General features: G+C 48.5%; 4 protein-coding genes across 4 annotated transcripts; 1 reads left to right on the top strand and 3 right to left on the bottom strand.

Moving 5' to 3' along the window:
• Positions 1-813: 813 nt before the first annotated feature.
• ACHE_70738S (UDP-N-acetylglucosamine diphosphorylase) lies at positions 814-2458 on the bottom strand (the record flags this gene model as incomplete). Its single annotated transcript, XM_043283104.1, has 3 exons — positions 814-885; positions 941-1675; positions 1736-2458. The coding sequence occupies 3 exons, from the start codon at positions 2456-2458 to the stop codon at positions 814-816; spliced, it is 1530 nt and encodes a 509-aa protein (XP_043140417.1).
• A 727-nt stretch (positions 2459-3185) lies between these two features.
• Positions 3186-4801, bottom strand: CYP6 (peptidyl-prolyl cis-trans isomerase Cyp6; the record flags this gene model as incomplete). Its single annotated transcript, XM_043283103.1, has 4 exons — positions 3186-3629; positions 3682-3878; positions 3930-4627; positions 4722-4801. The coding sequence occupies 4 exons, from the start codon at positions 4799-4801 to the stop codon at positions 3186-3188; spliced, it is 1419 nt and encodes a 472-aa protein (XP_043140416.1).
• A 3295-nt stretch (positions 4802-8096) lies between these two features.
• On the top strand, positions 8097-9636 carry ACHE_70736A (uncharacterized protein; the record flags this gene model as incomplete). Its single annotated transcript, XM_043283102.1, has 3 exons — positions 8097-8342; positions 8403-8513; positions 8572-9636. The coding sequence occupies 3 exons, from the start codon at positions 8097-8099 to the stop codon at positions 9634-9636; spliced, it is 1422 nt and encodes a 473-aa protein (XP_043140415.1).
• Positions 9637-10856: 1220 nt separating this feature from the next.
• Positions 10857-11529, bottom strand: ACHE_70735S (40S ribosomal protein eS24; the record flags this gene model as incomplete). The annotated part of the gene is made up of 3 exons (XM_043283101.1): positions 10857-10933; positions 11019-11266; positions 11453-11529. The coding sequence occupies 3 exons, from the start codon at positions 11527-11529 to the stop codon at positions 10857-10859; spliced, it is 402 nt and encodes a 133-aa protein (XP_043140414.1).
• Between the last annotated feature and the right edge of the window lie 1616 nt (positions 11530-13145).

Raw genomic sequence — 13145 nt, 5'->3', positions numbered from 1 at the left:
CGAACGATTGAAGGAATCGAGAGAGGATCGTAGAGGAAGATCGTAGGCAGCCCGTCAAACCCGGTTGGAAAAGCGTCGAGCAAAACAAATAAAAGAGTTTCACACGGAAGGACCTTGAAGAAAAACTCACCCTTCCAGAAAACTCCTATTCGATTAAAATCTGATTTTCCGCTGTCAGTCCTGAGAACCTTGGAGGAGGAACAGCAATTCTTCGACAGCCCACTGGTAGAAGCTCGATGGTGGTGTAAAAAAAAAAAAAAGTGGGCTGACATAAAAAGCCCACAAGAGAACGAGGGGAAAATAGAAAAAAGCTTACCTGCTTCACAACGCGACTCTCAACACTCACACAACAGCTCTCCAATCCCGGACCGCGAGCAACACAAAAAGAATGAATGAAGAGGTATTTCCCAAAGAAAATTAACAGTAAATCTGTGATGGTGAAGGGAAAAAAATAGCCCTTTTCCCCATCAGGGCCCAATCGCTATGCAAAAAAAAAAAGTTCCTCTGTTTAGCTTCCGGGCTTTTCCGTATTGCGTAAGGCTGCAGTGGCCCAGATTTCTTACAGGGAGCCTGAGGCATGTATTCCTCTTCTATACGCCATAGACTACAGAGCGCGGATTGCATAGTTTGGTAGATGCTACGATAAAGAGCTCACGAGGACATTGAGATTAATAACACGGGTATAATATGCTTCCTATTCGCAACATCACCACTTCCTCCGTAGATCCGTAGACAGTATCTCGTTCATGATTGTGCTAATGCATTAAAATTATATACATAATGCGTGCCAACAAAAGGCTAATGTTAATACTCTTACTCTTCCTTCTCGACAAGAGCCGGAGCCTTGATCTCCCGGCCCTTGAGGAAGTCGAGTCCTTCGCCGCCCTGGACATCAACCATTAGCGAAGTGATCAAAACAACGAACAAGGAAGCAACTTACGTAGCTAATTAAGGGGGAGACCTCGACACCAACAGCCTGGCCCTCAGTGACAACGACACCGCCGGCCTTCTCGATCCATCGCTTACCCAGCTCCATGATGTCCCGCTTGCTCGTGTCAGGGTCGTCCTCACCGGTGCCCTTGGCGTTTTTAAGAGGCGAGAACTCGTCCTCACGGCGGACCTCAATGGAAGCGAACTTGTCAAGAGGGGTCAGGGGGAAGACGTCAAAGACGAACTGCTCCAACTTGATACCGTTGGGCTTCTCAGGCTTGAAGGCCTCGCCAGTCTCGGGCTTGATGCAAGGGATCTTCTTGCGGGCAACGTGGTGAGGTAGCTTGTGAGACCAAGTCTCGATCGACTCCAGGAAACGGAAGGAGTAGTAGTGGTTGACGATGTTGGCAGCCCGGAACTTCAGCACATCAGGCTGCTTGGGGTCCTTGGCCTCGGCAGTCTCCTTGTCAATCTCAGAGTATTCAACGACATCCGGCTTGCCGTTCTTCTGCAGAATCAAGCCAACAGACTCGGTGGCATTGCGCTTCCGCACCACCTTGGTGGCAATGTCGACGTCCTTCGCGGCAGCGAAACCAATGAAGACAGGGTCCGCAACCTTGACCAGACAGTTATCAACACAGTATGTGTGGATGTGCTGGATGCCACGGTTACGCATGTTCTCCCGCACTCCTGAGGTGACGAGGGCCTGGTAGATACCGCCATTTCCATCTGGTGCAACGGCAGCCTAGAGGAAAGTTCAATGATTAGTACTTGGATAGTCATCATGAAAGTGGGATGTGCTTACCTTCGACTTGGACTCCAACAGGATCTTACCCTCGTTGGAGATACAAGGCAAAACACCCTGCTCGAAGATAATCACGTTGTCCTTGGACAATCCAAAGTAGTTGTGCTTCTGGAAGAATTCCTCTGTAGGCTTGCGAGTTGGTCCACTGGTCATGACATACCAAGGAATAACCGCCTCCTTGCCCGAGACCTTCTGAGCCAGCAGCTGCAACTTAGCAATCCGCTCACCCTGGATCTGGAAAAGCGACTTGTGGCTAGGAAGACCAATGTCAAAGCAACCCTTGGGGTCAGAGCTACCCAGACGAGTACCCTGACCACCAGCCATTAGAACCACCGCAACCTTGTTCTCCGAAACCGCCTTGAGACCAGCATCGTACCATTGTTGGATATCCTTGGGATCCGAGTCGAGAATCGAGGCGAGAGCCACATCGGGCAGAGGTTCGAGGGTAGGAGGGCCCTCCGGGGCGGCGGCAGGGCTCAGGGCCTTCTCAGCCAGTTCGTTGACACGGGTAGGATCGAAGTTGGTGAGTTGGTGGTAGAGCTGGGTCTTCTCGCTAGGCTGGAGTTCATCGACGAAAGCGAACACCTGGTCTTGTCCGGCTTCGGTATATTTCTGCTGGAGCTTCTGGAAGTCCTCGGCCGAGGGTTCAGGAAGAGCAGGCTCGGCGTGGGGTTGGAGCTTGCCCACGAGGTTGGAGACCGTCTCTTTGATAGCGGCAGCCATTTTGATGATAGGAATGTGAGAGTACTATGGAAGAAGAGAGGAGGACGGGTGGAAAGGAAAGGGAGAAGAAAGGAAGTTAGATTGAAGGAAGGAAGGAGGGAAGGAAGGAAGGAGGAGGAGGAGGAAGAAGAAGAAACAGAGGGGAGTTAGCTGATCGGGGGACCGCGGGGCGTGAAGCTGTCCTCTATACTTGCACTAGTAGTACTAACGGTAGTAGAGAAAACACTGACCGCCACAAAAGAAGGCCGTTCCTTGGCTGGAGGCAAAAATAGTAGTTATTTCCATACCTTTTTTTAACCAACCATTACCACACTTTGGCTGGGACCATGTTTGACATCGCGGACTGTGAGTGGCCAGCAGCCAGCGGATGTCTCTGTTGCTGTGGCGGGGCATAAAAGTGAGGTTTGGAGCTTCGCCAACAATCCAATGCCAACACAGCAATTGCTGTAGGTTGCATGTATGTGACTGAAGAGAGTTATGCAGAAAATGCGATACAGATGATTTACAGCTGGTCAAATTGCTCAGCCGAGCATATTTTTTGCTCATTGGTACATGCACACACCGACTAGTACTGCACTCTATTGGACTGTCGGTATGGACTATTCAGTGTTGCGCAAGAGTTTGGTTTTACATACAATGAACCATATACTGTGTGAGGTGCAAAAAGAATATACTTTTTCTTTCAAATAGTAAACCCCAAGAACAATACGCCATACTATGTAGGAGTCTAGCGACGTCGCCTTTCTCGGTATCGATCGTCATCACGACGATCACGACCTCGTCGCTCATCATCATATCTGTCTCGACCCCGGTATCGATTATCACGGCGAGAGTCCCCTCGTCGTGGACTCCGGCTGTACGATCGGTCGCGGTACCGATCCCGGTGTGAACCTCCCCGTCTAGGACTTGGACTGACTCTGCGGTCTCGTTGAGAGCTTCTTTGTGGACTTCGACTCAATGACCGCTCACGGGAGGCAGGTCGCCGCCGGGCAGCCTCACGTTTGTCAAACACCATGCCATAACGGTCGTCATCATCGTCTCTGCGATCGACCTCGGGGGATGCCCTATACTGGCGTTTCCTTTCAAGCTCAGCTACACCACCAAAGCCACCCCGTGGACCTCCACGCTTAGTGATGGTGGCATTCCGCCAGCTTTCTGACAGTTTCGACACCTATTGCTAATTAGATGACTGCAGCAAGGAGAGACATTGTGGTAAGACTTACACTTTGAGAGAAATCCACGTGGATACGATGATCGTCAATCAAAACGCCCTGCATCTTGAAATATGCTTGTTCGCAATCTTTCTGGTTCTCGAATTCTATAAAAGCGTACTGCAGACTGTCACCAGTTCGCTTGTCTCGGATGATCTCGCAGGATAGGATTTGCCCGAAACGACTGAAAATCAAGTGGAGATCCTCGTCTAGAACAGTGTTAGTACGAAGTCTGAACAGTGAAAATCAAGTGAACATACCCTGCGTGACCGGGTTTAGCTTGCAGACGAACAAGACATTCTCAGGCGGCTTGACTTCAGCGAATGGAAGATCTCCAACCATTTCCAGAGTCAATGCCTGTGCTCTTGCCTCGCGCTCCCGCCGCAGTTTCTCCATTGCGTCCTCGTCCATGTCGTCATCCAGATCCTCATCATCGGCGATTCTAACGGTATCCAATTGGGCCTTGGTCGGTAACGGACTTTCAGGTGGCTCTACCAATCCCGACGGATCATCGTATGGATCGTCTAGGACGACCGTATGACGGATACGAATGTCCTTGAGAGGTCGACCCCGGTCATCGGTAAATGCCTCATTAACCTTCTCAAGAATATCGAATCCTTCCACCACCTTTCCAAATATGGCCGCCTTCCCATCCAAGTAGTCCAGGTTATCGCCGAGTGTAATAAGGAATTGACTAGCCGCGAGACGCTGATCTGGATCGTGCGAAGCGGGAATCGTAGCCATGCTCACAGTACCTCGTTCAACGTGCTTCAGCTTCGGGAGCTCGAGAGGGAATGTTCGTTTCGAGGGGCCTTGCAACAGACCCCATATCGAGGAGCCACCATCGCTCTCTGGGGAATCGGGCCCGATAGGGTCACCGGTTTGGAGGGAAAAGTTCTTCTGAATATTATGTACGGGCGAAAAGTTGTAATATTTGACTTTACATAGCTTCAAGAAGCTGCAGCGGTAGAGAACGGGGAGCTGTTAGTTTCCGTTCAGCCACTCGACAAGGTAACCACGCAAAACAAGGCAAAAGAGGGGACTCAGCTTACTTTTCACATGCTTTTGGAGACTCGTCAACCAGAAGGTCAACGACAATGTCGCCAAGCGAAGTCTCTAGGAGTACACTCATGGCGAATGCCCGGCGCAGGCGCGAGGATTAACAGCGCGTTCTCGTCCAACCAAAAAAAAAGAAAATAAGAAAAAATGGAATTAGAAATAGCTTGCAGACAGGTCTCGTTGCAGAGTCACAACTAGAGATACTAGCATGGGGGTATGTTCAGATACACGGGTTGCGTGTTGTGGTGGTTAAGATGCCAATAACTAATGGCGGCGATGATGCTTTTCTGCCCCGTTACCGCTTTAGGACACGCGCGCTTTCACTCTGCGGGCTGACTGGGCGGCTCCCGGGATCTACCATGATCTCTCCGCTCTCCGCCCTCGACTGCTCCCAGTAACCAAACCACCATCACCCCGGGAATAATTATATTAGGTCCGGACAGATGCACATGCTCACGATGCAAGACAGGGGCAGGGATTGGTTTGGCTCTTCTTGCTCATATGTCAGAAGCACTTAACTTCCGGAGGGCCGACCCGATGGCTCCGGTGTAACGGCTTTCTTCTCAATCCGACGGTATGAGTCGACTGGGGGGTTTTCCAAAGTACGATTACTCTACTCTGTACTGGTACTTATTTTCGTCGTACTTCTTCATGGAAAGTGAACGTGTTTGGTGGATATGCACCGCATCGCGCACGGGACTATTTTTCGACTAGGATCCAGCGAATGCACGCTCTGGGATTCTTTTTTTGATCATGTTCAGTCCCTACAATACACGTACTTGTACACAATCCGGACTACGGATTTGATCGAACAAAGACTCTCTAATAAGGTTTACAAGGGAAGAAAGAGGATCGACGTCTATCGGTTGCCTTTATGTCGACTTTGCACCGTTCAACCCATTGTGCGAAACCAATTTCCCTATTGCAACCCCAATTACAAAATTGGAATACGCGCCGAAAGAAAGTCAAGGTGTGCAACTTGGATATCTCTACGCTCTTCAGTGAGTTCCACAGCAAAGGTGTTGCAATTAAACGGTTGGCCTTTTGCAACATGCCCAACGTCTGCGGCGCAGTACGCCCCATACATATCACGTACCAACACTATCCGGATACAGAAGACACGTGGAGCAATGTTCCCAGTTATGTATGCGGTGTGTTCGCTTTCACGTTCTATTCTGAAAAGCCGAGGAAAACTATCGGAGTTGTAAAGTGACAGGTAAGTCGCACTGACATCCTGTGGCTGGCCCTATTACCAACGACAATCGCATCTGGCCATTACTATCGTGACTTTGTGGGCTGCATTGAATATCATTTCTCTTTCTTCTCTTTCTTTTCTTTTTCCTTTCTTGAGTGAGCATCAGGCGCATTGTCAGCCTATAGGTTGCACCATTCGACTTGCTGGGGATTCGACCATTCCCCAAACTTCACTATTACTGTATTTTTGGAATTATTTACGAGTAAGATTATAGATTATGAATTTGTGAATTTGGAATTCGATTGGAAACGGGTGGCTGTTGTTTTGATTGTTAGGTACAAGACACGGATTCGGATTTTTTCTCGGTTTTTGTATAATTCTGTAGGGGTTATAGTTTTTCTGGTCTCTGTATTCTCACTCTCTGCTCGACTGGGGACGTTTCCATTGAGCTGAACCTGTGACCAAACGGTCTCAATCACGATCAATTGCAATGCAGGACACCATAACGCATTTTGATGGCAGCTTCATTCATCTTACCAACTGGGTCGGTCTTATTCCACAAATCCCTGGGCTGCATGCAACTAAACATTTTTCAGTCGGCGGCTGTCTTCCGATTTGTTCGATTGATGATAATATGATATGGATATTATTTTATACTTGTATCTTCTTTGTGCCAGTCCGTCTTCTTTTCTTTTTTCTCTCGTTCGCTAATTGTTGTTTTGCCTTCTATGTGTCGGTCCAGCCTCGTATATGTAGTGATGAAAACACCACTACGGTGGAGCAAGAGTACTCCCAACGTGACTCGTCCATTTCTGACTTCTGTCAATGTGTCTTAACTGATTCGGTTATGGACTTGATTCATCTGCGCGTTGGTGGGACTAGTTGGTGACCTGAACGCGAACCACGAAGATCGCCCTGTTGCGACGAGATTTTCAAACGTCCCGAAACATCAGAATGGCTGTCTTGGAGACCTTCGTTTGCCCGGTTCCCTTTAAGGGAGGAAAGTCCCGATTGTATGGTACCTTTTCGCTTTTTCCTTTTTCCCCCTTCCGTTCCTGTTCGGCGTCGAATTATCCTTGATCGCCCTGATAGGGTTCATGAACGCCCGACATTGTCGCCTGCTTAGCGGCTGCACGCTAAAAGGCTCCGGCCGAGACTAAATGGCTGGTCCTTGTCTGTTTGATACTAAACCAGGAGAATTGCAGCTGTCAGGCCCATGGATCGCCCTAGAAACAGGGCAAACATCGTGCCTTCCGCGTTTATTCCACCGCGGATGTAGCCAATCAATGCATGCTTTCTGGGAACTCATGCAAACGTAGTCGGTGGCGGCCTTCTTTGCAGCGACGAACAGCATCTGGAACTTTGACCTGGGCATTGATGGCAGATCTTTTACTACTGCGAAGAAACGAAGGATATCCCTATCGCGAGAGAAAAAGACGGTCAAAGAAACAGCAAACACAGTGGAGCCTTTTCTCTATCACGGCTGGTCTAGAAAGCGTTCCGCGGGGAGCTTCAATTGTTCCAGTTTTGGACGATTGCACGCCGCTTAAGATTATCAGGTCACTTGCAAAGCAGTACGACGTTACTCGTGTGAAACAAGTCCTCTAAAAATTCCGGGATATTCTGGATGTCTGGCCTGCCGCCAGCACTATGTCGGGTATTCCAACCTTTCTCCGTACATGATCTGGGAATATAAGATGCGACACGGGATTCTGCATACTTGCTTTTCTTACCCCCCTGGTACGACGGCGCAGCAGGGAATTACTGGCAGTATCAAACTGATCACACTCTTTTTGTATGTATGAAAATGCACTAGTGACTTTACCAGTTTTGAGGGGGAATTCCAGATGGGGTTATGGTGTGGAGTCTGAGCAGCCCTGGTCTGCTGGCACCGGTTAAAAAAAAAAAAAAGAATGACAATCAACAATCAGCGTGAATCAATATCCAGTCCATACTAGACTCCCATGGCCTCAAATCTTTGCATCTACATAACCCCGGGACTCCTTTTAATGCTTGCAGAATCCACGAGGCATGTTATTCATAACCCCATAACCCACTTTTCTTTCTTCTCTTCTTCTTATTCTTCTTTACATCTTGCTTTCCCTGACAAGTATCGTTGTCATATTTACTTTTTATATCTTAAATTCTCCGTGTCTTGTATGAGGCTCTTAGGATGAGGGATATGACTGCGTCTACTGGTGCACTGAACGAAGCTATGGCTCACCAGCTCTTGCCCCAAGACGAGAAAATCAACCTTCATCATCATAATCACCATATCAAAAAGGAACCTTTCCCATCGGCACGACGCTCCACTCGCCATGGACAGCAACGAGACGCCCTGAAGCAAAGCATCTCTCGTGTCAGCCCTTCTCGAGAAAGAGAGAACAAGGACCCGAACAAACGTCGCAGTCGACTTGCAGTAAGTAGAATGTCTAGCATGGGAAGCATCTCGCGAAATGAAGCTCACATATACCATCAGTGTGCCCGATGCCGACAGCGAAAGATCAAATGCAGTGGCGAAAACGAAGACGGACAGGCTTGCACGAACTGTCGAAATGCAGGCGAAGAAACAAGATGCCATTTCTTGAGGGTGAGTTAACTTGCTCTTGTCACTGGTGGTAAATTCTAACCTGTATCCTTTTGCAAAGGTCAAATCAATGCATTGTCCTGCCGTGGGTGGTGCTGCGAACCCTTCGCCACCCAACGTGAACATGTATGCTCAAATGCACCAGAAGCTGGCTGCAGTGTCGAACGTACGGTACTCACCGTATTCGCGGTCGCCAAACTACTACATGGGACCAGTCGACACGCACTCTGCGTTTCCTCGGCAGTCATACGGCGTCGAGCATGGTGTCAACTACGAGGATCCTTCTGCTGCAGTATACAACGGCCAAGCTGCTGCGCACGTGCTGCCTAGTACACCACAAAACGTTTGGAATGATTACTACGGTATAACCTGGAACCAGAGAGGATGGAATACAAATGAGGCTGCGTTTCCGGATCAAGGAACAGAGAATCCCCTGATCCAACCAGCCTATTCCTACATGCTCGCAGGACAGGGGACCCATCGAAACGTTCCAAATCCTACGTCACAGCCGCAACTGATGACACCTTCGCCTGAGGTTACTTCTGGAATGCCTTACCCCCCAGCCAGCGGAAGCCCTTGGGAGCAGAAATGCACTGATGCAACGACTCACCGTGGCTCGATGCAAAGCATGACCAACGAATCCTTCCCCACAAGTCCAGAAACCCAAATCAAACCAGACCCAGGAACTCAAGACATGGTCTTGGGCTACGTCCCGACGATTCTATCGCAAAACACACCCACCATCCCCAACGGCACATATCCAGCCCTCGACACAGTCAACCCAGTAATGGCAGGTGACTTCCAAACACCACCCGATACACAATTCATGAGAACCTTCTCACGAGACAGCCGTCTACTATCCATTGGTACCAGCAGTGACTACAGCCCGTCTGATAGCTACCACTACAGTAGCAACGGCAGCAACAGCGGTAGCGAGCGCGGCAGGACCCATTCCGAAGCAAGTGACTCTTCAGCAACAACGCTGGTTAACGGGTTTCCATATTCGCCTATGAAGCAGGTCGATTCTCATGCCCACGCCCAGCACGGACTACAGTTCAATCTCATGGCGTCGGATTCTATGGCGGATTATCACCCGGAGATGCAGCGGGCTCTTCAGGGTTATTGAGTTCGCCCAGGGCTACTTGATGTTTGTTTTCTTTTCCTTTGTTTGTGCTTATTAGGAGCCGGGTTTTCATGGGTGGTTTCTTTTGTTCTTTCATTTGTCCGTTTATGTCTATTGTACTTCCATATGTATTCTGGCTCGGTTGTTTGGCTTTGAGTTGGGTGGCTATGTGGCTTGCTAGTTAACGCCCCAGGGGTAACTAATTATGTGATTCATGGATGGGTGGCGCTTGTTTTCTTTCATTTGTTGGTCTATCGAATTAAAAAGCCATACATAAAAACAACCCAATTATCCCTCTTCTGTTGGTTATGAGTAAATGCTCACTACTCCATACACGCCCTACGAATCTAGTAACTTAGTAAACCAATAGACCAAAACCACCGTAACACATCCAATCCAAATCCCAACTACTCACCTCAGCAAAACACCAAAACACCCATGAATAATGATCTACGACGTTGGAAATGCAGTACTACCATTCGTCGGCGGTTTCACCGTCCGGTCTAGCCGTACCGCACTGACTGTACGGTGTATGTATGGTGTATGTACGGTGTACTATGTATACACGCTAACTGGAAAGGAAGGGGTCGCTCAGCGTCAACGGGGAAAACCGGGAAATTAAAATCGTTGCTGCTGTGTTATGGTATGAGCTTGGGCTTGGGCTTGTGCTTGTGCGTCGGGGGAGGGCGTGCAGGTGCCGGTGCTAGTGCCGGGGGCCGGATGGTGGAGGGATAGTACTCCGTGGTACTGTTGGTGATAAAGAGATATCTGGATAAATGGGGAAATGGAAGAATTGAAAGAATACACTTGGTATGAGAACTTGCGCAGAAGAAAAAAAAAAAAAAGGACAGACAATGAAATAAGTAGAGCATCATGATATTCTTTTCCCTGTTATCACCACGGCCATGAAATAAAATATGGGTGTGGAACAAGTAAGTCATCTTGCAAACACAAAATACCACCTCGAATTCAAAACCACAGGGTTCAGTTTGTTTCAAAGCAGCAGGGTCATCAACAGTCGCCCCCGGGAAAAGCCGCATTCCATTCCTTTTTTTAATAAAATCCCTTTTTGTGTGCAAGTGCAAACCGTAATGCGCGAAGAAACGAGAAAAAAGGTTGTCCATTTCCATTTTCCAAATTCCCTAATCCCTATAATCACAGTAAACCCCCGCCCATAATCACCAGCAGCACTATCACCAGAAAGCGTCCGTTGGCGATTACATTTAGTCCTTGCTCTTCTTGGGGCCCTTGGTCTTGGCGGTACCGCGGAACTTCTTGGAACGGTTCTTTCGTTGCTTGCCTGTTGTCGAGAAGAAAAGTATTAGCCTCGATCCTGGTTTCCTAGCCGTAGTCCTGAACCATCTCGAATCCCGGGATAAACATACGCTGCTGTCTGGAGGCCTTCTCGATCTTGGTAGCGGCACCGATACGGACGAGACGGTAGTGAGGCTCGAACTTCTTCAGGGCCTCAGCGGAGTCGTAGACCAGGGCGAAGCCGGTGCTCTTGCCACCACCGTATTGCGTGCGGAAGCCGAAGACGGAGACCTCGTCCTTGTTGGCCTTGTAGAGACCGGCGAGCTTGTCGCGGAGCTCATCCTTGGAGACGTTGGCACGGTTGGGGTGGAGGACGTCACTAGAGAGGATTATTAGTTTGATGAATTGTCTTCGTGATTATCCCCCTGTGATAAAGAAAAAATCCCCCTCTTGCAATTTTGACGGTATTTCCATCGAACAAAAAAATATCCACATCACATTCCATCCATCCCAGATCGACGGAAACATCGAAAAAGCGATAAAAGAAGGAGAAAGAGAGCCTTACACGACCATTTGTCTCCGGGCAAGCAGAGGGTTGCGGATGAACTTGCGCGTCCGCAGGGTAACGGGAGCGTCGGCCATGGTTGTCGATTTCTGTGATTGACAGCGAGAAATCTGTCGACAAGTGACGAAGGAAAAAGGAAAGTTGTTGGCGGCCGCGGGGGTTGTCGAAGTTCGCTGTCGATTTTCTCAGCCAGCCGGATTGCGATAGAACGAATATTCGTTGTGCACTGCTGTGGGCTCGGCTAGGGCATCTGCTAACCTCATGTGGTTAGCGTGCACGTGATTCTGGCCTCAGGTGTCAACTTCCGTTCCTGGCCGTAGTTCAACCCCATCTCGACTTGACTTTCTATTTTTGCAAACTTTGTAGAGAATACATGCGCTTGCGTTTTTGGATCAAAATAGCGGTGATATTTATAGCTTGCGCGGGCACAAACAAAACCTTGTATTCTGATATCACCAAGCTCAGCGTCCCCATAATCCCAGGACTTCGCCAACTGTCATTTCAAAGGGCTCCCATCATTCTCTGACAAATGTGATCACACACGACGTCTGTCTTGTCATCTTGAACAGTCCTAACCATTGGGTTGGATCGACCGTGGGTTAATCCCAAGACTTCGTCCACGGTTAACTGGATGCGCCTTCGCTTCATGTTCCGATTCACATGTCCGGCAAGCCCTTCTGTCATGTTAATTGTCGATATTGCTTCCTGTGCTTTCCTATAAAATCTCAATATAGCTGGCTCTGAAATAATTCAGTGAGCTCACCCATGGTTCAATGCATGGGCGACCGCTTCATTCTCCAAGCAATATGTTCACTCAACATTTCTGTCGAGTCATATCTCCATGACACTTTCTGGGGAGCTGAAGTTTTGTACAAATTGCCAATGCTTTCTTAGAGTCTAGGGAAAGCGTCTATTCAAAAATTAGCATTCCCTTGCCCTTTCTTTTATTTCTCTTCTTTTTGAAAAGGCCATGATTTTGCATAAACCTGGTGCTTCTTCGAATCCAATATCAAGCCTCATGTCCTTGAAGATTGTGTTGACCCGTGCTGGCTCTGGTATGGCATTCTCGTCGACTATTATATACTCTGAAGGGTCAGAAGTTCTCCTTGCCTTTATGAACAAACATTGATCATCAGATCTTTGGCTGTTTAACTAGAGGTCGACGAATAAAGACGTACCAGAAAATTGATCGGAATTGAAGTATTCAAAGAATTAATCAATGTCGACATATCTCTGCCTTTCGGGTTTTTAATACTGGACAATCAAAGCGGCAAAATAAACTGCCATGGGGAGTCTCCATCCGAAATTGAAGAGACTTGCTATATCACCAACCACAGTCATCTGAAGGTGTGTTCCCCCCGAGATGGTTTCGAATGACCTTTCGCTAGGCCATAAAATACTGCGAAGTATACATACATCGTTGGCCCAGCCCGGTCTTTCGACATGTGTTTGTATCTTAAAGATATCATCCAAGCTAGGTTGCAATTATCGTGAGCAAAGAGCGATGCTGCAGAGACCACTTGACACTTGTTCGATATCTCCAAAGACCCCTGCGAGAAGTATTCTCCGAAGTGATAATCAGTCTGAAACGCAACTCCCACATACCTTCCAAGCCACATTGAACGGGCTCAGCATCGAATTTGCGGACGTGATTCATCAAATCCAGATCGCGTATAAATGTTTGAGGAAAGAG

The sequence above is a fragment of the Aspergillus chevalieri genome, chromosome 7 (genome assembly GCF_016861735.1).
Source record: "Aspergillus chevalieri M1 DNA, chromosome 7, nearly complete sequence".
NCBI classification, from domain to species: Eukaryota; Fungi; Ascomycota; class Eurotiomycetes; order Eurotiales; family Aspergillaceae; genus Aspergillus; species Aspergillus chevalieri.
The sequence above is the reverse complement of the archived record's forward strand: the minus strand, read 5'-3'. Positions and strand labels throughout refer to the sequence as shown.